This window comes from Harpia harpyja, chromosome 19 (assembly GCF_026419915.1).
Source record: "Harpia harpyja isolate bHarHar1 chromosome 19, bHarHar1 primary haplotype, whole genome shotgun sequence".
In the NCBI taxonomy this organism is placed as follows: Eukaryota; Metazoa; Chordata; class Aves; order Accipitriformes; family Accipitridae; genus Harpia; species Harpia harpyja.
Genome location: NC_068958.1, coordinates 20,184,360 through 20,212,075, shown reverse-complemented (window position 1 = coordinate 20,212,075; position 27,716 = coordinate 20,184,360). Strand labels below are relative to the sequence as shown.

General features: G+C 54.5%; 1 protein-coding gene across 7 annotated transcripts in view; it reads right to left on the bottom strand.

The window, feature by feature from the left end:
* Window positions 1-306: 306 nt before the first annotated feature.
* Window positions 307-27,716, bottom strand: part of ATP2B4 (ATPase plasma membrane Ca2+ transporting 4) — a 54,018-nt gene continuing 26,608 nt past the window's right edge. For 3 of the 7 annotated variants that reach the window (XM_052814635.1, XM_052814638.1, XM_052814636.1), the window contains exons 3-21: window positions 26,792-26,989; window positions 25,665-25,922; window positions 24,728-24,853; window positions 24,440-24,565; window positions 22,545-22,580; window positions 20,762-20,923; window positions 20,426-20,640; window positions 20,092-20,334; window positions 19,730-19,971; window positions 19,183-19,417; window positions 17,828-18,007; window positions 17,458-17,545; window positions 17,205-17,311; window positions 15,334-15,525; window positions 15,017-15,230; window positions 14,366-14,577; window positions 13,896-14,003; window positions 13,336-13,518; window positions 307-5,408 (exon numbers count right to left, since the gene is read on the bottom strand). In XM_052814635.1, coding sequence (XP_052670595.1) covers window positions 5,103-5,408; window positions 13,336-13,518; window positions 13,896-14,003; window positions 14,366-14,577; window positions 15,017-15,230; window positions 15,334-15,525; window positions 17,205-17,311; window positions 17,458-17,545; window positions 17,828-18,007; window positions 19,183-19,417; window positions 19,730-19,971; window positions 20,092-20,334; window positions 20,426-20,640; window positions 20,762-20,923; window positions 22,545-22,580; window positions 24,440-24,565; window positions 24,728-24,853; window positions 25,665-25,922; window positions 26,792-26,989 — 3,431 coding nt within the window. In that variant the 3' untranslated portion in view covers window positions 307-5,102. Of the gene's footprint in view, window positions 5,409-10,743; window positions 10,937-13,335; window positions 13,519-13,895; window positions 14,004-14,365; window positions 14,578-15,016; window positions 15,231-15,333; window positions 15,526-17,204; window positions 17,312-17,457; window positions 17,546-17,827; window positions 18,008-19,182; window positions 19,418-19,729; window positions 19,972-20,091; window positions 20,335-20,425; window positions 20,641-20,761; window positions 20,924-22,544; window positions 22,581-24,439; window positions 24,566-24,727; window positions 24,854-25,664; window positions 25,923-26,791; window positions 26,990-27,716 lie in introns of all 7 variants that reach the window. The other 4 variants (XM_052814642.1, XM_052814640.1, XM_052814641.1 and 1 more) reach the window with 4 other exon arrangements.

Sequence of the window (27,716 nt, the reverse complement as noted above, 5' to 3'; positions counted from 1 at the left end):
GATGGCGTTTGACAGCCAGTTCTGGACTTTGCTTGGAGATGGAAGAAGCCACGCTTGAGGCAAAGTGCTGGGTGCAGCAGCCAGCCCCTGCCTCTCGATAGTGAGGCTTACACAGAGAGAAAACCCACGATGCGGAGTGCTTTTGTAGCAGTGGGGTTGCTTTTGCTCCCCATCCCTCTTTCCACCCCGCAGGCCCCACTTTCACGCTCAGGCTTGCTCTGACGGGAAGCCCAGCCATTCATCCAGTGCTAGGAGAGGATGTGGGATTGATTTCACAAGCTGGTGGACACACTGAGGACGTCACAGTTACACGTGGGCACATTTTATTCTCTGGATGCACTTGCGCACTGTTTCTGCTCAACAGCCAAAGCTTTATTGATTCAAAACCATTACCCTTCTCCCCCACCCCCAGCACGCTTTAGTTTTTTACTATGATGTACCCCCTTTCCCACCCCTCAACCACTCTTCTGCTTCCACTTTGAGTATTATCTCTGCTTGGAGTCTGTTTCCTCAGAAGAAGCCAACTGACAATTCATTCAAAATTTTTTTCTCCCAAGAACCATATAAATTACATGCAAAACATTGTACATAGAGATTAATATCAAAATGCAATACAGATCAGGTGCACTTTAAGCTGGACTCTAGGATATGGCAAACACACCAGGGTACATATTGCTTTGAAACCACCATTTTTTTTTTTAATGTCATGCATACCACGTAATATTCAGTCTTTTATTTTGTATTTTTCTGTTTTTATACAAAAATACCAGTGCTTATTATACTTAGTTACTGGAAAAGAAAAACTCAGGTCTGTGTGCCCTCTTCAAAAGAAAGTTTTGTTGTGAGAGCATTGGATAAATATATATACACACGTAAATGTTGATTTAATACTGTATATATATATTTGTTTAAGGGGAGGAAATAAACTAAAGGCAGTTTTAGCCATGGGCTTTGCTGAATGAAAATTGTATTTTTTGTTGAGCAGGACAATATCAGAGGCAGAATACCCAGAGATCAGCCACTCTCGGTGGCAAGGGACAGCCTTGGCAGAGAGATGCTGGAGAACAGCCAGGTGCCAAGAAACATGCCGGCATTGCCCCACAGCCTCACTGTTTGGGGCAGGACCAGGAGAACGGTACCCCCACATCGCCATGCCCCACTGGGGAGAGCTGGGTTTGCAGGAGGGCGATTTACAGGTTGCATGCTCCATGGGTTGATAAACTTGTAGGAGCTGGACTGAGCAGTGAGAAGCGATGACAGGCAGGTACATGTGTCCTTCCCCCGAGAGGTACCAAAGCATGCAGGGACTCTTCTTTGAGGTGCTTGTTCCCTGCAGTCATGGAGGGCAACAGGAGTTGGCAATGGCATCTTGGAGGTGCCCTCCCTGGATCTGGGATGAGGCTTTTCCATTCACCCCAACATCATGTCACCCCAAGAAGCATTTCTAAAGGGGCTGAGCACTACAGGACATCTACTTCTCAGCTAGGGAAAGCCAAAGGCTGCCCATGCTAAAATTTGGTTTAGTTTTTTTCCTTCTTGAGATTGTTTCAAAATTTTTCTCAAAGCTTATTGCACAAAACCTTTGAAAATTAAGTGTAACCCCTGTGCAAATCAAAGGAAACCTTATCACATAATGCAAATGCCTAAAAATGCCTGTTCAGCAATGCACACAGGACGTGGTGTAATGTCTTTGGTACCAATCTGCCAATTTATTTAACAGAAAACCACCACCACCACCAGAGACCCTACTGTTATTAAGAACTGAATGCAAAATTATGTTCAGAGTGTTTTAATAACAAAGCATTCCAAGGCAAGTTAACACGTATCACAGGGTATGACTTCGTTTCCTGTCTGGCATGGCACTCTCCCCTGTGCACACTTGTGGCAGTTCAAACAAAGCAAAAAAAAATAATATATATATCTCCCCCTCTTTCAAGGCATGTTGCAGAGAGTCCCCAGAAGTTCGTGCCGCCGACCATGCCTTTCAGCATAGAGCACCAGTCTCCCCCAACGCTTTTGTAATGTCCTCAATAACTTAACCCAATAGTCATCTGCTGCCAGTATATCACTGAAACTAAATAGAAAAAAAAAAAACAAAAACAAAAAACTTTACAGAAAGGATGTATGCACAATAAACGTTTATACTTTAAGCAACCAGCCATACCAACATAATTTATATAAAAAAACATTTGTGTCATCCAACTAACATCTAGTATAAAGATGGCTGCTCAGAGAAAAGGAAGCTGACTGGCATCCGATCGCTGATACACTGAATTAATTACCTGTCACTTTGAACTGCTGTCACACAGTCACGCGCCATTGCAGACGCAGGACTCAAGATTTTTTTTTTTCTTTAAACAAAATACATATGGCTGACGTAAAAATATCAGTTTCTGATCTAAAGAAAACTATATTTTTTGCATAATATATATATAATTATTTCTCCCCCTCCTAATATGGAAACTAGAACAACAAAAATAGATCAACTAAAGAACAACCAGACCCTTGTGGCAACCTGCCAGTCACAGATTTCTGGGAGTGACTTTGAGAGCCTCCAACGTTGGCTCTTTGTTGGTTTAAGTCTTTTCTTTTTTTTTTTTTAAAACAGGTCTGAGGTATTAAAAAAAAATATCAAAAGAAAAAAATCGGTGTGTCCCCCCTCAAAGTATTTAATAAATATTTATGTAAGCTTGTAAGAACACCATATTTTCACCCTTTTTTTTTTTTTTTGCAAGTATTTAAAATAGAAAAAGTGATCTTTTAAGCAATGTCACCTTTAGTACAGAACCAAACGCCACAACCACCCCTTTTGTCTTTCCTGTCACCACTTGTGTAGACCCCAAGAAAACATCCCCCCACCCCCCGGTCCTGCCCAAGGTATTTTTTCAGCTCATGTGAAGAAGGAGCAGGGAGGGCAGTGATGGGTTTGTGTGTGTGGGCAGGGGGCTTGACACTGAATTTGCAATTGAGATGGGCAGTGGTGGCAATTTCTTCTTGCTGTTGGCAGTGTATGGAGCCCAGCCTTCACCCCCTTTGCCAGCACTGAGGCAGGAGACCTGGGAGAAAGACCTTTCCTCAGCTACCTGGGGCAGGAATGGGGCGACCTCGTCCTTCCCTCCTCCCACCCCAAGGAAGGGACGAGTCAGTGCTGGGCTGGAAACAAAACAAAGACACTTGGTTTGTGTTGTCGTTTAAGGAACACTTATTTCTTGGCAAAGTACTGGGCCCTCGCATGGCAGGCGGTGCTGCAGGCAGTGCTCGGAGAAGGCACGGGAGATTCTGCTGTGCGTTCTTAAAGGAAAGAAAAGAAGAAACCAGCCAGCCCACCCTCTCGCTAAAACGCCTCTGCTTCCAGGGATGGAGGCTGGGCAAAGACAATGATGTTGTACAGCCAGTTACGACCAGGTTCTCTCTACTTCCAACCAAGCCAAACAGGACGAAGGAGAGAAGGCAGCAGAGCTTCCTCCAGCCCTGCCTGCCTGGGGCCAGTAACCAGGAGTGCACGAGCAAGAGCCCACGGGGAAGAAACTAAGCCCAAGCAAAGCAAACTCCTGCCTCCTGCTCAGTCCCATGGCTTCACAAGAGGGTCAGTTCAGAGCCAAATTGTCCATGACAGCTGGGGCCTCTGCTCCAAAATAACAGGACTCTCACCAAATGGTTACAAGAGAGCAAGGTGAGGCTGCATGCAGGGTGAAGGGATGACCTTCAAAAAAGCAGCAAGTGAGGCAAAGCCTCCATGCAGCACCCTCTCTGGAAGACCTGCAACCAACCAACCAACCTGTCACCTCTGTGAGGAATTGCCTCCACTGGCAAATCAGCTACAGAAGTGCTATGGAAATCAGGGGTCCTCCCATCGGCCATGGAGCCTCCCTCCCTTCCACTGGCTAAAGAGACAACCTGACTCATCCCTGCCATGATCTAGGAGTCGACCCACTGTACTGTCAATAACCTGATGCTTGTTCTCCGTTCAGCCTGCTAATGCTTTGGCAGTGATGCGCAGAGCTGGTGGGCACGGCTGGAGCATCCTCAGGGGTTCCTCAGCAGTTAACCGGAGCTTGTACTCCAAGGCTGAAGGCTTATTTAACCCAACAGTACAGGCAAGCCAGAACAAGCAAAAGTCCCTCTGCTCTTGATGGCAGGAGCCATTAAACCTTTGCAAGGCTCTCACCAAAAGTTTCACAGCTGTTCAAGAGCAGGGGAGACGCATCTCTTAAGACTCCCCAGGAAGGAGCCCCGTTTCTCACAACCATGGGGTTTTTCTTCACCACCCTTCCACTGCCAGTTCACCTCCACCTTGCTTTGTACAAAAATCAGAATCTTTTACATCCAGCAAGGTTACAGCCAAGTCACCTTCGTTCCTTGTCTACCAATTACTGCTTTGGAAACGGAGAGAGAAAAGTGTGTGCGCACACACAGAGGAGGAACTGTAAAGGCTAGGTACCATTTTTCAAGGTGGAAGACTGGTGTACATCCCTGTATCTATCAACCTGTGAGTAAACAACTTCCCCCTGGCTGGGTTTTTTTTATTTCTAAATTTTCGCACTACAGTGCTAACTCCCCCACTTCCCACTGTGAAGTTACTGGGGGCAAATCCCACAAGCAAAGAACAAACCCCAACATTAGAAGAAAACCCTAAAAACCACAAGTGGGGAAAAAAAAAAAAAAAAGTCACAAGTGCACCCCAGCCCTCAGGCTGAGAGCGTGCATGTAAGACTACAACAATTTGAACTTTCTTTGAACATGCATTTTTCAAAGTGAAAACCCCCAACAGACGCATGGAGCCCAACTCTCGGAGAGGAAATAACCTGGCTGCTTCACTTGGGTGAGTACCACTGAAAATTAGGGATGGAGATGCACAATTTTGGCTTAGCCTCTCTCCCAACACCCAGCATCGTGGTACTCTGGTTCCCACTGCTAAACAATGGTTAAAAAAAAAAAAAAAAAAAAGAAAAACAAAAAAACCCCCAAAACAAAACACCAAAATGATATACGTATGAGCAGTTTGACACGAAGTGACCGCAGCGTGTGATCAGTTACTGGTGCCAATATCACACAGGGTGAGGGGCGAAGGTGGAGGAGGAGAGGGGTTCGAAGTTCTAAGGTCAAACCGATGTCTCCAAGCTGTGTAAGGGGCTTTCGGGCTCCGGGACGGTGACCTCAGCTTGATCGCTGTCCACTGCATTGTTATTTCTGTTGAGGGATGTAGATCCACCCAGGCTACCCCCACCTCGCTTTTTGAGTCCGTCAGTCTCAGGGTCATCTTCAGCGCCGTCAAGGAATGGTGTTCGAGGCTCATCTTCCTCCAGGATGAACTCTGGGTGAGTCATGAAGTTATGGATGGAGCTTCTGGATTCGGGTTTCTCGAGGCCTTCGTACAAGGAGCTACGGAACGCATTCACCACTTTGATCTGCCAGGAGGCGAGGAGCATGGGGGATAAACAAAAGAGGGGTTAGTAGCAGATATGAGAGGCCAGAGCTCCCAGGAGAAAGTAAAAATAAATAATAAAGACACAATAAAACAAAAAGCACAACAACAACAGTCACCGCCACTGAACAGACAGCTAAGTCAAAATGAGGTATCTATGGTGAACTAGGAGGGCCAACATGGATCAGACTCAGGCACTAGGTGCGTAATAGGGAATCAACCAACTACAGGGCGACTTCAGAAGCTGCAAGAAAAGACACAAAAAAACTCAAAAAAACAGATCACTTCAAATGAATGGAAGCCAAAACACATTAGTTGTCATTATGTGTGCGCACGCGTATCTGTGTGTATAAACAAGGACAAAAAAGTGGAAGTACAACTCAAAAAAGAGGTGGGTTAGACAAACAGCGGGTTCACTTCAAGGCAAAAAACTCTACTGTGGGAGCGATGTGTGTGTTCTATTTCATATTTAGACCTATGGAAAGGAATGGGCTTTAAAAAGGTGTCACAAACTTTTCAGGCCCATGTGAAGCAGTAGGTCCAAGTGATGCCATGACCAGTAAAACCGGACCCAGCTAAACATGCAAGAAGGAAGCCAGATCTGTGCGAGTTTCCCCACGTGGCTGCCACCTGGATCCCGGGCTGGACCTCTGGATCCTTCCCTACACTGATGTGCTGAAGAAGACCCAGCATTTTCCAAAGGCAGCTATTCTTTTGGATGCTCTGCATGAAAAACAATCTCAAACTTTGATAGAAAGCTCAGCCACACACCGCTCCTGTGAAACCCACAGGCTGTCAGTACCACCAAAAGCCAGGCTCAGTGTGTTACAAGCAGATCCAAAGGCTGGTTTGGACAACCGGGGTATGACTCTGCTACCTCCATTGCACTGGAAGGGAGAGGTCTGGAAACAAGCCTGGATGGTGGCTAGCAGTAGATTCACTGCTCCCTCCAGTTCCTCTGGAAATCCAGCCTTGAACCCTTCCAGCTCTCGCCCTCCCTTGCAGCCAAGTCACCGTTGTTGGGTCAGATGGGTGACAAGCATCAGATCCAGCGAATGAAGGAAGGGGCAGGAGGCGGCAGCGCCGTGGGGCTGCAGCAGATCTCTCCACCCCAGTGCAGACGCTGGCATGCATGAGACAACCAACATGTGCACCTCGGGTGCGGCAGAGCGCTCCAGCTCTCGCGGATGACTCAGGGCTATAATCACTCGAGAGATGTCAAAAGGCATAAACTGAAGGAGAGCGATGCAATATATGGGCTTTTGAAGCAGAGCCAACAAACCGAGCAGCTGAAGGTCTCCCAAGTCTTAGAGGACCAGGTGAAATCACACACATGGCTTTGCCTTTTACTGCAAAGCCGAGAGCTGCCCACCACACAGCGCCCTCCAAAGCATCCCTCGAGTTGCTCCAGTGTGTCTTACACCGATGCTCTCCCTGCTGACTCTTTCAGGCCAGAGCCAGCAGCTTGCCTCTCTCCAGAGGTCCCCCCATCCTGCCGCAGCAGGTCACATCAGCACTCTCCTGGCTCATGGCACCCTCCCAGTCAGCTGGGAACTGGGCCATTTCCTCCCTTTATAGAGGAGAAAGCTACGGACAAAAGTTGTCAGCAGGGACCAAGCATCTCGTACAAGGTCTCACATGTTTTATGGAAGCAATGGAAGTCTTTGCTCTGTTAAGCAGAGTTCATTTGGGACCAGGAGATCTGCTCAACTCCTCCTCTCTGAAGGGAATTCCTCCAGACCACCATGAGACTCTGTTCAGCAATGCTAGGCACGGCGGGAAAGCTGGTAACACCTCCCTGTAGCAGTACCAGTTGTCCTGCTCTGTCTCTTGCCCCTGAAGCTGGGGCACAAAAGGGAGGAGATCCACAGACCCCACAAAAGGGGTGCTCCTCCACAGCATCCCTATGCTACACCCTGGAGAGCCTCCCCATCACTCAGCTGCCTGCTGAGGGAGCAGAGAACATGCAGAGCTGCTGGAGGGAGAACGATTCAGTTATCCCCTTGCAAGCTGATGAGGCAAATAAAGATACAAGTGTGTTCTGCCACTTCTTTGCGAATGGGCTGCAGATCTGGTGGGTGAACAGAGATGACACCCCTCTTCCTGGTGAGATGAGCTGGGTTAAACTGTCCACCTCGGTCTGGTACACGGGCAGACTAGGAGGGAAGTCACCAACCAGCACAGCCAGCGAGAGCCTCGTAGGGATCTTTGGTCTCAGCACAAACAGCACTCACAAAACCAGACAAGAGAACTTACTCAGAGAAGAGTCTTGTGCCTGGAACCCTGGAGATTTTACCTGCAAGATGTTCCAGGGTTCCCCTCTCGCAAGGGATGCCCTTCTGTGTCTGCTCTCCATCTGGCTCAGTAAGATGGTGCTGCACCACATGGGGCAGCAACGTGGCATCCCCCTGGCACAGGCTCAGCACATCCCAGCTAGAAACAAACAAGCCAGCTCTTGCACAAACACACAGACTGGCACGCACAAGTGAGCTGGGTGACAGACACTCATGAGGGGATGAGCGTGGGCCAGGTACCCCCGCCATGATGCTGGTGTACCAGCTGGCCTGCAAAAATGGAAAGTTTGTGTAGCTGGGACCAGAAATTCAGAGCTGTGTTTGCTGTGCTAATGACCACGGTAAGATCCTGGATAAATTCAGTGTTTACTGTGAACACACAGGACAAGCGAGACCCCCGACCAGGCCACCTTCTACCAAGACTGATAATCTGTCACACCATCAACATCTTGAGAACAGCAACTGCAAGCACTGACCCCTAAAATACAGTGTACAAAACCAACTAAACCAAGTATAACCAACCCAAACAAGCTAACGAGAGCCTAGGTGACTGCCAAAGCAACTAGGTGGTCAGTCTAGTACAAGGTCAGAGGAAGGAGTAGCTTCACAGAAGCCCTCCCTGCCCTACCACCACACACATTGGTGAGCCCAGACCCTATCTACCACATCACTGCCTTCAGCTCCACTAATATACTTCTGCTGCAGCTTTCCTCAGATTTTCTTACTTTGATTTAACCATCTCTGTCAGCAACTGCTGTGAAATTAATTCAGCTGTTCCCTTGTCAAAGGAACTTAACAGCAAGGAAATGTGTTTTGAGCGAGCCAGGCAGTACAAACAAAAATTAAATCCTCCTCAACCAAGCTGAAAGCCCACCTCCCTCCCTGCCCATGGTCAGGCTCACACCTCCTCTCCACCTGAAACCTTTGCAACCTGCATAACCTCCAAGCTTAGAATTTATTCTCATTTCACACCATCACTGCAGCACCACAATGTGCTGTGCAAACCCCACTGCTCACATGGAGATGGAAATTACACCTTCTGCATGAAGCCAGCATCAGCTCCACCACTGACCCTTGGTTTGCTTTGCCCAGCTCCCTCAAACCATGGCAAAACCCCCAAGGGAGACCCACTCAGCTCTGCAAACCATGTCTTGAGGGTCATTCCTGAGACCTCCCTCTCCTCCATCACCCAAACAGGGGCACAGCAGGCGGGGCTGCCGAGGTCCAGCCCTGGAGAACTCATCCCACAGAACTGCAGTGGAAGACAGAGGGACACCATTAATCCATATGGAGGGAACTGGAGCTTTGAGAGAGAGGGAAGGGAAGCAGCAGTGGGAAATAGAGAGAAGCCTAGGCAGAAAACAGAGGGAAGACTTAGCGACCTGGGTTAGCTTCTGGTAAAGTTGTTTGCTGCCTGGAAGGGCGCAAGCTATCCAAGTTATCTATTCCCTTGCTGCAAATCAGGGAGAACATTCATCCACAGACTGCAAAAAAACCCTGCATTTTGGTCTTGCCCACCCAAACCCACTACCCTGAGAACCCTCTAAACAGGTTTTCTTCTGATTAGAAAGTCTTGGTGGTGCACAGATGCAGTCGGGAACAGAAGGCAGCTGCGCTGCTTCAGAAACACTGGGGTTAAACAAAATAAAATTCAAGCATCAGTGTCAGCTAAATAGAGAGAAAACAAGATTATCAGAAATTCTCTCTTCTCTCCCACAGTGCATAAACAGTGGAGACTGAAAGCTATTCAAAAAGTCACCAAGGGTATTTCTTTAATAAGAGGAGAACACAGAAAATGACTGTGCAATAAAAAAAGCCAATTATCCAGGAAAGATACACTACCTACTCATAGCCTGGCACAGCCCTGCAGAGAGAATTCACACTCACGTGCTCACAAGCCAGTATACGCAGCTCACAATGAACACAGAGAGGGGCACTGCACCAGAGAGGGCTTTTCTTTGGTCTGGAAACCCACAGTTAGATCCAGGATCCAGCTTTGCCACTGATATTCAGCAGGGCCATGTTTTCCATCTCCGTTTGCATGCAGAGAGTCGCCTGTCTCTGCATACACTGAGAACCAGCGTGTGCAGAACAAGCCGGGCACCGATGAACCGCTGCAACTGGGCAGCGATGCTCCGGCTACAACGAGGGACCAGCAGAGCCCTGTGCCGTCCCTGCAGAGCTCCAGGGCAGCAAAGAGCACGCTTAAGTGCATGGGCTCGCTCAGCTCTGTCTCGCACGGCATGCAAGTTCACAGGCGGGACAGGAGAGGCTGCTTGCTTACAAGCCAGCTCTGAAACAGCAGGCTGAGCTGCAGGCGAGTGGCTCCGAGCAGCTCCGATGCGTCACCACCGGCCAGCTGAGCCATGGTAACCGGCTGCTCTCACGCACTGTCCAGCCTCCCAACCAAGGCAGGAGCAAACAGCCCTTCTCACATGCCTGCAAGAGGCAGAGAGCATACAGGCAACCCATTACTGCAGCTCAGCCGATCCCAGTAGCACACTAACCGCTGCGGGAAGGTCCGAGTGGCCACTCTGCCTCCAAAACAGATTTACAGCTTTGGTAAAGCAACGCCTCTGCCCATCCCTGCCCGCCTGGGGCATCCTGGGGCTGAGCAGGGCCGCATCAGAAAGAAACGGCAGCTTTTGGGCACAGCATGCCCTTTTCACAGCAATGCTTTTAGTTGCTTATGAACACAGTTCTTTTAACAAGAACTGCCAATTTTTGCACCCCTCAGGAGGGTGGACTCATACATCAGTCCTGCAAAGGAGGAGAAGAGGTAAAAATATAGGAAGCAACAAGGAAGGGGGGGGGCAGGGGGAAGGACCAGAAAGTATCGTAAACTTGTTAAAGATGCAACAGCATAAAAACTAATTTTTTTAAACGCTTTCCCGCCCCATCCTTCATTTTGGAAATCAGGGTGCGAGTCAAGGTTTAGAGGGAGAGAGAACAGGCTGGGTTAGGTTGGTGCAGGTGCTCTCTGTGGTTATTAGAAGTCATGCATTGTAATAGACTATCACTCACTGCCCGCAGGAGGAGATGCAGCAGCAGCAGCAACAGCAGAAGTGGTGGGAGTGGAATTGACGGAGGAAAGAGCTACATGGGTTGGGCTAGAAACATTTTTTACATCGTGGTGCTGGCTCACGATGGAAGGCTGTCTCCTGAGGGCTCCCTGCAAAGAGGAGGCGCCGGTCTGGAATGTGTAAACTACGTCCATCTGCAAAGAACCAGAGAGTGAGATAGCGTTGCCCCGGCCAGAGACAGGGAGAGGGGTCGGGGATGGAGGGGAGCAGGGAGGTTGGGCAGACACACACGGACAGGAAGGAAGAAGGAGGGCAGAGAGGTGGGGAGGAGGGAGGAGAGAGCCCCCCCACCCCACTCTCCCGTAAACCCACACCGGGTTCAGCTGGTGTTTCTGGGAGCAGAGGAGAGGTCAGCTTCCAGACTCTGCCCCACTCTCGCAGGTGCGAGAGGGGCAGGGTTTATCCCACCACCAAGAAAGAGACTGTGGTGGGAGGGAGCGATAGAGGAAACACCTTAGGTTATCCCGACAATCTGCAGGAGGAGCAGAGAAAGAGAGAGGGTGGGCAGAGGTGCGAGCTGGCAGCCGGTGGTCCAGAAAACTGCACTGGGAAAGGGCTTCTGGTCCCTCAGCCCCACGGGACGTACACCTCGGGGGCTGAATCCCGGGACGCACCATGCGCCCGCAGCTCCCATGGCAGCCGGCCATGCTGGAAGACATTTCAGCCTCTCTCCCCAGCTCAGGGCTCTGCACAGGGCTCAGAAGCAGAGCTGGTAGGGGCAGGCAGGGATGCAGCAAGGAAGCACCCTTGGTGGTGGGCCACAGTTGCTCTGTGGATGTGCACCGAGCAGCATCCAGGTGCCAGCGTGGCTTCCCAGACACTTTGCAGCTGGCCTGTCCCCAGCACCGTGCCAGCCAGCCCGCCGGCAGAGTGCACAGCCCTGTACCACCCCGGCTTGCCCACCTCGGCCACACAGCTCCTCAGGAAGGGACACCTCCTCCAGACCCTTGTGCAGCTCTAGCTCACCCTGGAGGTATTTTACACACTGCTTCGCTCCTTCCCCAGTTTGATCTCCCTCCACAGAGGGACTCTTCCCCAGCATACCAGGCTGGCCCGCAGGGAAGAGCCCCGTGCTCTCGCTTAAGACACAAGTCGGACAGAAGCCTCAAGACGCTTGAGTTGGACCTGCCAGCTGCTCTGCTTGATGCACAGGGCACCACAGCCAGGAAAGGAGTTGCTAAAGACACTCCAGGACATGCCAGCGTCCAGGAGCGTTTATGCTGCAAGAGCAAGAGCTCGTTTCAGCCCAGGTCCACCACGGCTGCAGAGAGATACCTCAGAGGCTCCAGGCTCGGCCCCAGCAGCACGCCTGGCTGCTAGTACTACAGCCGTCCATACCTACCACACCTCCGACACATCTGGACCGCATCCGACACAGCCCTGGGCTCCCCGCACATCTTTCATGTGAATGAACCAGACCGAGCTGGCAGCTCAGCCCCCCCCAGCAGTGCCAGTGACCAGCGCTGCCCTGGGGCCCCAGAAGAGCCCGGCTGCCCCTCACCACTCGCAACGGGCAGGGAATCAAGGCTGAACCTCACCTTGAAACTATCAAGGCAACATCTCACAGAGGAGAAGCAAAGTTAACATGGCACAACATGGCTGCTGTGCTCACTCCAGTCCCTGTGTCTGGGACATTTTGGTTATGTCCATTTGTCAGAGACCCAGAGGAGGAGGAACAAAAGGTAACGCAGCAGCCCTGAATGCCAGGGGTCACTGGGGACCTACAGCTTTCTTCCATGGGGCAGCTCTGCCCAGGCCTCAAGGAAAGACAAGGGGGAGTGACTTCTCTGCAGGGAGCTCTCCCTGCCCTGCCCAGCCAGCAGTCTGGGGGGAAAAAAAAAAACCCAAAACACCCTTTCAGGAAAAAAGGAGTCAGGGAGAAACAGCTGATGTGAAAATCGTATTAACGGGTAGATTCTCCTCCCCTTCTGTGCTGTGGGGCTGAGAGCTCCAGGCAAGGAGCCCGGAGAGCTGGCAGGGAGGGGTGGCAAGAGCCCTTGGCCAAAGGGCCATCAGGAAGGACAGAGAGCAGCAGAGGAGCAAGACTGGAGAGGGTCTCGTGCAGGCAGATCCCTCCTGGGCACGTTCCCCACTGGGAGCGGCATCCCAGCAGCAACCAAGAGCAGCTTCAATGCTGACCTGTTCGCTGCACAACTCGGTAAGAGCCCGGGCGGCTCCGTGGCCCCCCCGCAGCTTCCAAGCACCCTCCTCTGCTGCACAAGGTGCCCATCAGCAGTGCATCCAGCCTCCTGCAGACCAGCTTGGCCTCAGGCTGCAGGACACCGTGCTCTGCATCAGAACAGACCAGTGCCTCCCCCCACCCTGAGCTGTCCCCGAAAGCCAGGCTGTCCTGGTTCCCCAACCAGGGCAGACCCAGAAAGGCACAGGTGGTGGGAGAAGTCTAGCCCAGGAGGTGATGGCATCCTCCGAGCAGCAGCCGTCACCTCTTTCCAGACAGAGCCCCTGGAGAGAAAGAAAGAGAGAGAAAGAGAGAGAGACGAAGAGCCCCACAGTACCCACTGCCCCACAGTACCTGTGTCTGTATCCTGTTGAGACCCCTGAACCACAGGATCTGCCCGCGCCGCAGCTCCATTTCGGCATGGTCGATCTCATCCACGTCTTCAGGCAGTTCCTCCTCTGGGATCTCCTCCTTGGTGATGCCATGCCCAGCTTCTTTCAGGAACTTCAGGTGGCTGGTTGGGACAGTGCAGATCAGCTGGGGAGAGGCAGGGAGAGAGCAGCTCCTTAGCCTGCAGGCTCTGGCAGCACGGAGCCCACCGCCAGCCTTGACCAAGAGGGAGCATTCCTGCAGTGAGCTGCTAGGGACTCAGCTGAGAGATGCCAGGAGGCAGCCGAGACATGCCACCACTGGATGTGCCCCACTGCGAGCAGGGTGGGAATGAGGAGTAGATTAGCAGCCTCCTCTCCTCACTGCTGGCTTGGTACTTTTGAAGGGGGTGCCCTTCCAAAGCTTCCTTGAATAAATACCAGGGAGAACAAGGGCAGCGAGGCAGCAGGAAGGGAGAGGCAGGTTGGGCTGCGAGCACACTGTGGCATGGAGGCACATGATATGTTTTTCAGACTGGCTCTTACCTGGCCCCAGAGGAGCTCTCCCACTCCGATAAAAATACACCAGAACCACTGGCTCAGGGTGAGCCCGGAGCAGCTGAATGGCTTCCCACCAAACTCCACAATGATGATCTACAGCACGGGAGAGAACAAGTCACACACTGGGGAGCTCCCAGGGCTCTGTAGCACAGCCACGGGATGAAAAGGTCCCCTAGGGCCACACATCTTTTCCTCCCTCCCTGGGATTATGAGAGGAGAAAGGACCTCACATCTAGGCTACTAACTTTACAGGACACCAGAGCCACGTTGCCTGGCCAGCCCTGGCATCTCCCAACACACTCTAGACCCCAATATTCAGGTTTTGTGTCACCAAGAAGCTGCTGGAGGAGAATAAGGGGACAGAACAGAGCTGTGGGCAGTGACTGCAGCAGACACAGGTCCTGCCTGTGGCATGGTCCCCTCTCAGCCCCACCATCTTATTCCCGCAGCTTCACCTGAGCTGCAAATGTCCCCAGCACCACCGTGCAGAAGATAGGGTTGCGGTAGATGGACTCGAAGACATTCCTCTCCCCGTGGATTTTGCGTGCGTTGATCTCATTGAATAACTGCATCATGACAAAGGTGTTGAAGACAATGGTGTAGTGCTCAGTGGGCGGGGAGTGGAGTGGGGCGTTTCGGCCACTGTCGATGTCAAAAAACTTCTCCCCTAAGCAGACAAGGGATTTTGGGGAGGGGATGGGGAAGGGCACGGAAGAGAGGAGAAGATTAGATCCTGCTCCTTACTTCTGCTCCACACCACTGCAGGTGGAATTAGGATCCCAGGCTCTTGCTGAAGATCCCTTGACCCAGCTGGAGTCCCCCATGTTAGCCCCACTGCACCCTTATTTCAAATGTTGAAAAGCTGCTTCCCTGGCTAAAACTGTCTCTGCACCCAGCAAGCTCTTGAGCAAAAAATCCTCTCCTTATCACTCCTCTGCTTCCAATCCATTATTAAATAAGCTCTGTCCTGGCCAACGTGAGGTCACCGAGTGACAGCTGAGAACAAGTGTCCCCAACACTGGTGAGGAAAGGTGGCTTGCGAGGCAGGGCTCGGACTCTGCCCCTTTCCTTTTCCCCCTGCCATTTCTTGGGGCCTCAAAGCTCACCCGCAAAAAGCAGCGTGAAAATGATAGTTAGCTGGTACACCGCGTGCCCCAGGATGTTCTTCATCATGGTGCGGGAGATGAGTGGTTTGTTGCGGCCATACGGCTTGCGCAGCAGCAGGGACTCGGACGGAGGCTCTGTGGCCAGGGCTAAGGAGGCAAAGGTGTCCATGATCAGGTTCACCCACAGCATCTGGACAGCCTTCAGGGGAGAGTCCTGCAGAAGGAGGGAGAACACGTCACACCACCAAAACCGCCCTCTCTTCACTCCTCGTTTTGCAGGAGCCTCAGCTCTCCTCCCGAGCCCAGCAGCCCCATACCTGCGTGATGCAGGCGCCCGTGAAGGCCACAATGACGGCCACGATGTTAACAGTCAGCTGGAACTGCAGGAACTTGGAGATGCTGTCGTAGACGTTGCGTCCCCACATCACTGCCTTGACGATGCTGGTGAAGTTGTCATCCGTCAGGATGATGTCTGAAGCCTCCTTCGCCACATCCGTGCCTGCGATGCCCTTGAGGACCAGGGAGAAAGCAATGGGGTGAGTCACGGAGAAAGGTCCACGCTTGCTGCCTGCCTGGTTCCGCTTCTTCCCGGAAACAGTCCCGGGAGAAAAATCCACTGGAGCCAGAGGAGCTGGTGCCAGTCCTGCATTTGACAGCAAGTCCTGCTGCAGCTGTGCCAATGTGCCCAAGAGAGGCTCCAAAGCAGCAAAGCCTTCAAGGACAGACACCAGCTCGGCTCCAGAGCAGGACTCCGAGTCAGCGCAGCTTTACAGCCTGTTGCTGTGCATGCCCCAGACAGGGGCCACAGTGCAGCAAAGCTGGAAAACAGCTTATAAGCACGGCTTCCTCCTTATGCCAGGGAACACGGGCATCCCTGGCTGGGCATCTCTGCTGCAAGTGAGGGTTGGGACCCCCAAAATGAGAGAGAGAGAGAGCTCAGCAGCCCGAAGCCCCGGCACCCTCCTGGTACCCTCTGCCCTGTCCGGGGTGGATGGCAGCCCCGCAGCAAGCAGGGCTGCCCACAGCCTCCCAAAAGTCACCTGCAGCATCTCAGAAAGACGCAATTTGCTCCCCAGGAGCTGGGCTCGCTGCGTTTCTCACCGCCGGCACACAGAGGCGCTCGCTTTGCAGTAATTAAATGCACTGCAGCAATGCCCGAAACCAGCTGGTTCCATGGTGCTTTCCCGGAGAAGCTCTCTTGAGATTTGCAAGACCCATCTCAGACGGGAATCCTCCGGCTGTTGCTGAGCATGAGCTTCAGAGGCAGCTGGACAGAGCTATCGCATGTGCTGTTTGCTCCCCACTCTCTGAGGATCCAAGGGCAGCGCAGCCCCGGTGCCGACCCCACAGCGAAGCCCCGTGCCTGGCCAGGGTCTGATCCTGCACATGGGGGCAGGGAGCCCCACTGTACAGTCCCCAAGAGAAGACAGACTACCTTCTGCTGTTTGTCCCAAAGGCTCCAGAATTGCACTTGGATGTCTAACACCTTCCTAAAAACCCTTACTCCCCAAAAATTTCTCATTTGCTCAAAGCTTCCTACATGGGCTCATAAGGCCCCACCCAGCAGCTGGCTCCTGCTCACGTACCTAAACTTAAACAATTCACAGGAAACCTGTTAAAACCAACAGGTTTATTTTCCTCCTGCTTTCAGACAGGGCAAAGAAAAGCAGCAAACCAGGAGATAAGAGTTCTTCACCATAAATAAACTCCCCAAGCCAGTGCCAGCACCGTGCTTGGAGCCTGGGCTGCCCGTTACGAGCCTGGGTAAAGAACTGCAGGGGTAAACCAAGTCACACCGAGTTACTGCATTCCCACGGCTCTCCTGGACCCCACAGCGCAGAAACTGGGGCCAGGCAGGTCCCTGCTCTGGGTGCTCTGCAAGTGCTGCATCACCTTCAGCTTGACACGGTCCCTGCAGGTGGGACAGAGGAGCCCAGCCCTAAGCCAGGCTCTCAGAGGATTGCTTCCCATCAATCTTTTGCTAACAGTCCTATAAAGTTCATAAGAATTAAATCAAACCTCCAAAGAAAGTTTCTTTTTTCTTTTGAAGGCATCCTGTACATTTGGAAAAGAGTTTCACCAGTCCAGAAATAATTTCAGTGTTGAGAACAACCAAGCGTGTGCCATTTAGTTTCTCATCCCAGAGAGTGAAGGCCACCCCCAGGGAAAACCCAGCACCCGTCCATACCATGGCAAACCCAACATCAGCTTTCTTCAAAGCTGGGCCATCGTTGGTCCCGTCCCCGGTCACGGCCACCACCTGCCTCTGGTCACCAACAGTGCTGTCGATAATTCCTGAAATGGAGACAAGCAGTTCAGAGAAAATAAGCCCTCCCCAGGGGCAGGCTCCCAGCACGGATTATGCTGCAAAAGAACCCGGGCAGAGCAGAAAGAGACACTTTGGTGAGAGGTAGCAGCTAGGGGAGCTGGCAGGCGCTCACCTTTCACGAGCGTGTGTTTATCTGTCGGAGAGGAGCGGGCCAGCACACGCAGCTTGGGCCAGATCTTATCCAGCTGCTCCTGTTCTACCTGCAGGACAAGGCACATGTGTGAAAGGGAAGGGACCCCCCCAGAAACCTTCTGCCCCACCGGAGAGCAAACCCCAACTGGGACAGGACAGCGCCTTCGCCTTCAAGCACCCGGACACCCCTGTGGCTGCACTGGCTCAGGATCCCAGCAAGCAGCGGGACCGGCTGTGTTTATCCAAGGAGAGGAGGAAAACCCAGCGGGATTCAGCGCCTTACGCTGCTGGGGCTGTCGGAGAGGCCACCCACACCCGCTGCAGAGCAGGACCCAGGGCTGCTCTCCCACCTCTCCTTTCTCGTTGCGGATGAGCCGGTTGAACTCCTTCCCCTCCAGGCACAAGAAGTCCTCCCCTGGCAGCAGGATGCCACACTTGGTGGCGATGGCACGGGCGGTGTTGATGTTGTCCCCCGTCACCATCCGGACAGTGATCCCCGCACGCTGGCACTTCAGGATGGCGTCTGGCACCTGGGGGACAAGGACAGAGTTGGGGGGGGGGGGGGGGGGGGGCAGGCAGGCAAGGTGCTCAGGTTTGGCACTGGCTATCCTGGGAGTCAAGCAGCTCCTCTCCCATCCTCCCTAAAAGGATCTAGAAAGGGCCCTGGTGGGGTCAGGAACCTGCATCCACCCACAGCTCAGCTCAGTGCTCACACTGGGGACGAGATGCTGAACTGAAAACTCCCCCCTCCGGCAAGAAGCAGCCCAGTCATTTATCCCTGGGGTGCAGGGGGAAGCCAGCAGGGACCAGAGAGGATGCCTGCCCCTTCTCGCTGCCGGCTGCTCCTGCACCACAGCCTCCTGTCCTCGCCGTGGCTCCAGCCAGACTTGCGTGCATGTCTGGAGCAGCTCCTCCAGCACAGACAGCATGAGATCTTCCAGCCCCTGCCCCAAGAGGAAGGCAACCTCACTGCCTTCTCCCCATCATGCCACGGTGCTGGGCACTGAGGCATGGCCAGGCGATCCATCAAAATGGGGGCATTTCATCCGCCCCCCCGCACTGCTCCGGCAGCACGTTGCTGCACTAATGGGTTTATCTATTACGGAGTGGTGGGGGAAGAGGATATTAGTGAGAAATTAGCAAATTGAATCAATGGCCTCCAGAGCCGGTGCAGACAGGGCATCTGTAATGCAATTCCCAAACCCAGATACTTGAACATCTAATCAGGAAAGATGCAAGCAAGGCAGAAGCACAGGGGCAAGCTCCAAAATGTAATCAAGAGGCAGGTTTTGGAGGGCTTATTGCATTAGCCCAGCTTTCTGCCCGTCACCCCCATGGCGGAGGCAGAGCGGGGCAGCAAGCTGCGAGGGAGGAATGAGCTAGATCAGCCCTGTACCTCTCCAACACCCCTTTGTCACCCCTACATGGTGTCACCATGCACCTTTCAACTACATGTAGAACCAGTCTGGCCTGCGCATAGAGCAGTTGGGGCGAAACACTCTGCCACCAGGTCATTTTGTCCAGGTATGGGAGAAAAATGCCAGCAGCAGAGAGCTGGTAGCGTGGGGCACTTCAGAGATGGATGCAGAGGAGGTGCTCATGCTTTCATAAGGGGCTTGTAGTCCTGAGCAACAGGGAAAGGGGCTCCTGGCCCAGGAACAGGGCTGGGGTGGAAGATAGCCAAGGCAGAGCTGGGGTTCTGTACCTCTGGCCGCACAGGGTCCTCTATCCCAACCACAGCGATGCAGGTCAGGTCAGACAGTATCTCGTTCTCGCTGTCCCAGTCTGGCTCAGCATCAGCAGGGAAGTCACGGAAAGCCAGGCAGATGGTCCGCAGCCCGTGGCAGGCCATGGGCTCTATCACCTTCTTCACCATCTCATCCCGGTCCTTCACCTTGAACACTCGGGGGTCACCATTCTTGTCCAGGATCCTGGTGCACCTAACAGGACCGGGATGGAGGGTGAGGGAGACCAGCAGTGGCACGCACTGCTGGCTCAGCTATCTCCTCACCCAGGTTCCCCATCTGCAAAACAGGGGCATCCCCCTTACCCACAGCTCCCTACAGTTTTACCAAAGCCACCCTAAAAGAGTTAAACGCTTTGCATGACAGCACCTCTGATAGTCACCTCCCCACTCCACAGCAGCTGGGCACCCTTCACCCCACGGCCCCCCAAAACAGCTCCGTGGTGCATCGAGAGCCTAAAGCCCGTGCAATGGGGAGAGGACCGGCACAGCGAGGGAGGACAGTTACTTGCGGAGGATGATCTCAGAAGCTCCCTTGCTGTACATGCGGAAGCCGCCATTGCCATTCTTCAGCACCGTGCTCATGGACTTGCGCACCGAGTTGAAGGTGTAGACCTTGTAGAGCTTCTCCTCTGGCACCTCGTTCCGCACAGCCTGGTAATCCTGCTTCAGGTCCAGCACAAAACCGAGCAGGGCACACTCGGTCTTGTTCCCCACTTGCCGGGGTAGCCCCCCTTCCTTCTCAGGTGGCTGGAGGGGAAGAAGGGAAAGAAAAAGCAATGCCAAACCTCGGTATGGTAGGGTGGGAGCTGCAGGGATGGCCAACGCTGGGAAGGCAAGAAGACATGAGGCTGTGGTTCTCCAACTCACCAGGATCTTGGACGTGTAGGCAGAGTTGATGGCGACACCGTTGACTATGAGGTCCAAGATCTTGGGCAGGATGGCTTCGGGGTCAGGGATCTGGCGGTAGTGCGTGTCCCCCACGTAGGCCTGCACCACAGTCATGCGGTTCATGGTAAGTGTGCCTGTCTTGTCCGAACAGATGGCGGTGGCATTGCCCATGGTCTCACATGCATCCAAGTGTCTCACAAGGTTGTTGTCCTTCATCATTTTCTGCAACAAGCACCGTGACCAGGAAGGTCAGAGCCAAAAGCCTGAATTTCCCCATCAAGCCCCCAGCGACCCCGCTGTATCGTGGTCTCACCTTCACAGAGTAGGCCAGGGAGATGGTGACTGCCAGCGGAAGCCCTTCGGGCACAGCCACCACCAACACAGTAACACCGATGATGAAGAACTTGACAAAGTATTGGATGTAAATGGGGGTGCACTCCGCCAGCCAGGGCCGCCCCTGCACCCCAAACGTGTCGATCACAAAGTACAGCACCAAGATGATGACCGTGATGGCCGACATGATCAGCCCTGGGGGAAGAGGCAGAGTGGCAGGTGAGGGGACGCAGGGGAAGGGGACAGCCCCTTCTCACCATGCCACTTCCAGCCAGAGCTCTGGGGTGACAGCTTGTGCCAGGCCACCGCCACTCACCCGCCTTCCCAATCTGGACCGCCAGGCGCGTCAGCTTCCCTTGCAGCACAGACTTCTCTTTCTTGGGCACCTTCACCTTCTTCTTCTCCTTCTCCTCATTTTCCACCCCTTCCTGGCTCTTCAGGGGCTGGATCTCTAAGGCCACACCATCCTGAGTTTTAGCTACAGCCCAGGGCAAAATAAGACACCACGTGTGAATAGGAGAGAGACCAGGAAAACCTGTAGGACACCACTGAGAAAGATGGTGGTGGGAGAGAGAGAGAAAACCCAGAACAAGAACCATTCCCGACGACACACGCATCCGAGCACATGGAAACCTTGCGTCCCAGGGCCCTGCAACCTCTCTACAGGGCAGTTTTCTGCCATCTACCCCAGCCCCACGGATAAAGGATCCTCAGAGCTGACACTGGCAATGTGACCCCTGCACTGGTCACACCTCTAAGGCAGCGCTGCAAGAAACCCTCTGGCCAGGCTTTGGGGTGGAGGCAGGTCTCTTCTAGCCTCCCCTGTGGGCTGCTTTACACCCTGCAGCAGATGGGGAGCACTTTGGGCTGACCCCAGAGAGGCTCCGGTCCCCCCAGTCCCCTGAGGAGCATCCCCACTCCCTCCCAGTGCCACCTCTGCAGTGCCCTGTGGGCAGCTCAGCAGGAATCACTTGCCAGGGGAGTGACTGAGGGGGTGAGATGGAGGGGGACGGTTAGAAATTTGGATGGAGATTGAAGAGGAGTAAGCCAGCTCCTTGAATCCCAGCCCTGAGCCATCCATCACGTTTTTAGGACCTGAGACAGCCAGGCTTTCAGTTGCTATAATTGGTCTAGTCCAGCTGAAGGTCTGTGCCGGGAAGACCTGGGTCAGCTGGAAGTTTTGGAGAGGGATGGGAAGAGGGTGGGAACCCCCCAGAGAAGCTCTTCCTCAGCCGTCGGGGCTGGAGGAGCAGCAGTGGCCCCATAGCTGCCCATGGCCGCCCCGGGACCTGTCCCCTCCTAGCTGCCGCCGCTCGATGCCTTGAGACACCCCGGAGCTCGCGGCTGCTCCACATCGGACACCTCCACGGTTACAACAGACCCGACATGGACAAAACAAGCACCCGGACACAGTCTGACGGGAAGGAGGGAAACTCAAACTGCTGAGAGGAAAGAGAAAGAGAGAGAGAGGTGGAGAGAGAGGTGCAGAAATGGGCTTCCTCCACAGCCTGCAAAGAACAGTGTGAGAAACACTGGCGAGGAGACGCTCACGGAGTCGAGGCCATGGGAGGAGAGGGTGCAACCGTCGCATCGGCCAGGCCCCATGGGACATTTCATCCCAGGAACAGCCAGAGGGGACCTACATCTCTCCCCCAGCTGTGCCCAAACACAAACCCTGCCAAGGGATGGCTTCTGACGGGCACAAGGGCTTCAGAGCCACCAGGTCACAGCTGCAGCTCATGTCAACATGAAGTTTGCTCTGAGAAAGGGATGCTCTGCCAATGGTCCAGGCTGCTGGAAGAGCCCTGTCCTCCCTGCACAAAGGCTTTGCCCCACACAGGGGCAATGTGACCACGGGGGAAGCCAGCCGGCCCCATCCCTGCTACGCACAGCCCCATGGTGGGGTGTCGGAGGGCACCACGATGCCGTGCCAGGGCCACCGGCTGCAGGACCATTGCACCCTCTCCCAGGACAACGAGGCGAGAGTCCCGCCGGAGCAGCAAAGAGCACAGACTGATGAGAAGAAGGAAGGAAGGAAGGAAGGAGGAATGCTCGGTAGTTAGTGTGGTGCTGGTTCAAAGGATGGAGAGGCTGGTTACCTTTGTTGCGATTTTCGGGGGCTCCGGTTTTTTTACCTGTTCAAAGAGAGAAAGGGTGGAGGGCTGAGCACATGGACCCACGTTCACCATCCAGCTGGTGGGACAGCCTGGGGCTGGCCCTGCTCCGAGGGGCTGCGCACCGCTCCAGCAGCATCCATGCGCAGGGCTCAGCACCCTGCAGTCACCCTCTGGACACCACGCGTGCCTTGGTCCACAGCTCGCGGCACCGGGGAGGCTCCGGAGCTCACTAGCTCCCCCAGGCACCCTGTCCCCAAGGCTTCAGACTTCCCCACCTGCAAAGCACCCACTACCACCCCTATCAGTGCTCCAAAGGGTGCCAATGGTGTCTCAGACCTTCAGGGAGAAGAAACCATATGGCAGAGCTCGACCTCCATGCAGCACGTGCCGAGCACCGGTGCTCCCTACCTCCCGCTGCCATCGGGTGCAAGCGGATCCTCCCAGGAGGCACACACTTGTCCCCCGCCATGGGCAGCACTACACCTGTGTCTGTCACGGGCAACGTCTGCACATGGGGGTCCCCAACGTGCCTCCACAACACAGGGAGCACAGGGCTGCTGCAGTCTAAACAAGCCTTGAGTGATAAGGGGTTTATATACCTTCTCCCCATCAACCCCCAGCACCACGGTGGGGGATGAGCCGGTGAAGCCCCCTGCCTCGCTTTGCTCCCAAATCGAGGGCTGCAAGGCGCAGAGCTGAGTTTGCTGTGGGGCTGAGTGACAGGGCTTGAAGGCTGGGAAAACTCCGAACACCGTGCCCGGGTGCCTGGCGAGCTGCTGCTCAGCTCCAACAGCAGTGCCATTCCCACGTCTTACCCTGTACTCCCACCTCCAAGCTGGCACCTAAACCCCAAGAGCTCCACAGCCACCGAACTCCAGTGATGCGAGCCAGCCGCCCGCCCCGGGCGAGCGGAGCTGGAGAAACCCAATGCACATACAGCCCAGCGCTGAAACGGCTGCCAGGAGAGGCCCAGCAAGCCTTTCCCTGCCTGGCATCGCCTCCCGGGAAGGGCTCCCCGGCACAGGGACGCCTGTGCAGCCAGCGATGCCAGCCAGCAGCTCCCTTCTGCCAGCTCCTCGCACCTCGTGGCTGCTCCCAGTGAGCCCAGACCTGCTGAACAGGGGTGTGGGGACACAGGGGAAAGCAGGAGCTTCCGAAGCCTGGCTCATACCAATGCTGGCTTTAAAGCTGGTATCAGAGCTGGCACAGAGCAGGGGAATAAGTAGCAAGATGTGAGAGCCGAGGCAGGAAAGCATTCGAGTCCCAGCATGATCAGGAACACCTCAGCCTGCCTGGCAGCTCTCCCACCCTCCACCCCCCAGCACACAACCCCTCCTCTCCCTCTTGCCATCCTCTGTGCCTCGCCTCCTTCCCCAGGGAGCTCTGCGGATGCCAGCAGAGATCTTCAGCAAAGTCCTCAAGGTTCTGTCTGGATGGGCTACTAACATCCTGCGGACAACCAGGACTCACCTTCCCACCATGGGGCAGGCAATGAGCACCGTGCCACAGCACCGCGGGGCATCGTTATCGGCCACTTTTCCCTCTGAGCCTTGACCCCCCCACCCTGCAACTCCAGGCTGCAGCCGGCTGGAGAAGAGAGAGTTGGAGCCGTGTCTGAAAGAGCTGGCGAGCAGAGGTCTGGGTGCATGGGGGTCTTTCCTCAGGCAGCACGATCCCCACGCTGCAGGTGAAGGGGCAGCAGGGAGGGAACCCCCCCCACCGCCTCGAGAGCTCACAGTACCTGCCTGGGTCATGGGCACTAACCCACAACCGTGTCCCATGGATGTGGGCGTAGCTTGTTGCACACCGGTGGATGCTTCCCAGGAAAGGGAGAAAGGCAAAAGGAAGGAAAAAGCAGGTTCAGTGGATCTCCTTACCTTTCTTCACCTTCTTTTCCTCATCTCCTTCTCCCGCACCCAAGAGAGTGAAGATGATTCCCGTCTGGGAGTTGATACCCACAGCAGTCACCACCATCCTGCCAGAGCCCTCCATCACGTGGGTACCTGGCACAGCAGGAAGGCCACGGTGAGACAGGACACTGGCACGCAGTTCTCATCTCCTCCCCAACACCGGGACACGGGACCCAGGAGCAACCATCTCTCCATCACAGCATGAACTCATCCCACACCTGCACCCACCACACGAGAGGCACCCGGGATCCTCACCTGACAGCAGCATGGGGTCTTTATCCAGTGATTTCTTGACTTGGTCTGACTCCCCGGTCAGTGAGCTCTCATCTATCTTCAGGTCATTGCCCTGGATCAGGATCCCATCTGCAGGCAAGAGATCACCTAGGAGAGGAGCAAAGTGTGGGGGTCAGCCCCAGCCCGGGCAGCCGCAGCTCACCCCTGCCTGCCCCATCCCAGGAAGAGGCTTCGTGTGTCAGCAGAAGGACTCAAAACTCAGTCTCAAACCAAATCTAGAGAGAGGAGAAGCAACAGATGGGTATTATAAGATGATATCCAATAGCTCCAAAATCTTCACTGATGTGTGAAAGCATTCGCTGTGAGGACTTTTGCTCAATCAGACAGTGCTTCCCCCATCTGGTTTTACTGAATCAACACCACATCCTTCCCAAAGCCTCCTGATACATCCAAATCGTTACACAATCCCATCATCCACCTGCCAAGGAAGGTAAAAGCCCTATGCGAAAATGAACACCATGTTGGACCAATCTCCTTCCTGATGGGAGTTGCACAGGATGAGCATATCCCCTGGTAAACAAGGAGCAGGACCTAGTTTAGCCCATAGGCTACATCTCCTTGCTAAAGAAATGTTCACCAACAAGGACATGGTTGTGAAAATGAATCATTTTTGAGACCAGCAGGTTGCTAAAGCAACCCAAAGTTGTGTGCAGAGCCTGGCTTAGCTCTGCCAGCCCAGGTCCAGGCTGGCAAGTGGCAAGGTGAGTGGAGCTCCATCACCTGCACAGGAGCATCTCCCATCGCTCCCAGCCATGGCACGCTGCAAAACAGAGTAACAGGAGGAGCTAATGCTTCCCCTTTTGCCTTCCAAGGAAAAAGGGCTGGCAAAGCAGGGAGGAGGAACCGCCACACTTCCGAGTTGGAGGGACAGACCCCAGCCACCACCACATCCACTCACCGTACTTGATCTGCGCGATGTCTCCCACCACGATCTCAGCCACCGGGATCTGAATCACCTGCCCCTTGCGAATGACCGTGAACTTCTGCTCCTGCTCAATGCGGCTCTGGAGGCCCCGGAATTGCTTCTCCTTGCTCCAGTCATTGAAAGCTGTCACCAGCACCACAATGATCACTGAAAACAATATAGCCGCGCCCTCGATCCAGCCGGCCTGCGACTCGCCCTCATCCTCCACGCCGCCCGTCGACTGGCCGCACACTGCAGTTGGAGGAGAAAACTCGTTTGCACAACGAGACACCCGCTTTCCTCCAAGTAACAGCACAGAGCAGAGCCTGGAGGACAGTTACTCCTCCCTCCTCCTCCTCCCTGAGCTGGTCCAAGGGCTTCCCCTGCTCTCAGGAGAGGTTTTTTACATCCCAGGAGGCATTTGGGGTTTTTTTTTTCCCCTCTTTTTCACTTTTCATTTTTGGCAGAGGTTGGGCTGAGAGAGCCGGACAACTGGCTTCTATTTCCAGTTGCAGCACCCAGCCCTCCCTTTGCTGCGTGACCCTCGAGTGAGTCACCATCTCCCTGCATCTCCGGATCCCTGCCCCTGCTCGACTCCTCCAACGATACAGAGATCCAGGACTGGGGAGGAGAAACTCACCCAATGCTGTTGCTCAGCCACAAGTGGGATGTCACGGCTGTGAGGAGCACTCCCTGATCAGGGGGAGGTACCAGGGGACAGACAGTCTTGTCCCTCCATGCCCAAACCAAAAGAGAAGCCCCACAGGACTTGGGAATCCACCAGACCAGACAGACCCCTTGACCTTTGAGCATCTTTTGGGGGAGTAGCAAGGAGCAGCTCTGAGCCATGCCGTGGTGCCAGCTGCGCCCAGACACATCCATCAGTGTGGGTCCCTTGACGGGACCATGGCAAGGACCCCACGGATGGGGAGAAGCCACCGCCTAAAGGGTGAGCAGAAGTAGCTCCCAGCTCCATCTGCACCAGGGTGGAGGGACCCATGGGGTGACCTTCCAGAGACAGCACCTGTCCCAAAGCCCTGCTCCCACGTGGCTGGGCATGGCAGCTCATGTGGGTCCCCCGTCGGGTACCCCAACCCACCACAGGGACCCCCGGGACTCACATTCATTGTCACCACCCGGAGGGTGGTAGAAGGACAGGCCCAAGGAGATTATGGCTGCGATTTCCAAGATGATCAGCGTGACGTCCTGGAGTGCCTCCCACACTAACTGCAGGAACGTCTTGGCCTTTTTGGGAGGAATGAAGTTCTGGCCGAAGACCTGCCGCCTCTTCTCCAGGTCGGTCGGGTTCCCGGACAGGCCTGGAGAGGGGAGTAGACGGAGATGAGGGCAAACCCCACTGCTGCCCCGCAGCTCCCCACCAGCACCAGTGGGAACCCCACAAGGAGCAGCTCCCTGCCTGCATGGGGGGCACGAGGTGCAAGCAGGGGGGATCCAAGGCAGGGCTTTGCTTCTGTCACCCATGGAGCAGGGGACGTGCAACCGGTGTGGCAGGACGCTGCCGGAGCCACGGACAGCAGAGCGCGCGGGGGCCAGGGCGAGCACACCGAGCCGCCTCTCCCCGGTGCTGCAGCCTCACGAAGCGCCCGAGTGCCAGTTAATGCCAGTTGGCACTGGCCAGCTTGTTTACATGCTGCATCAAATTAGCCGTAAATCTGGCACCGCGAGCGGCACTCGGAGCTGTCGGAGCCACCTGATCCCTCTCTCCTGCCAGCTCGGAGGAGCAGCCACCGCAGAAAGTGATTCGGCACAGCAGGAGCGTCTCCGAGCTCGGCCGAGCCCCACAGACGTGCCACGGCCGCAGAGGCTGGGGCAGCACGGCCAAGCCAGCTCCTGCAGGGAGCTGGTGGAGGAGACACGGGGCTGGACCTGCTGAAAAGGGGTGGTGGGAGCGAGGAAAGGAGCAGGGCAGCCCTGAGCTGGGCTGCTGCTCCCCCCTAGCTGCATGCAGCAACCCTAGAGAGAGGGAAGCAAAGGGGGAGCAAAGGGGGAGCCTGAGTCCCTGCCCTAGGGCAGGGGGGGGACTGT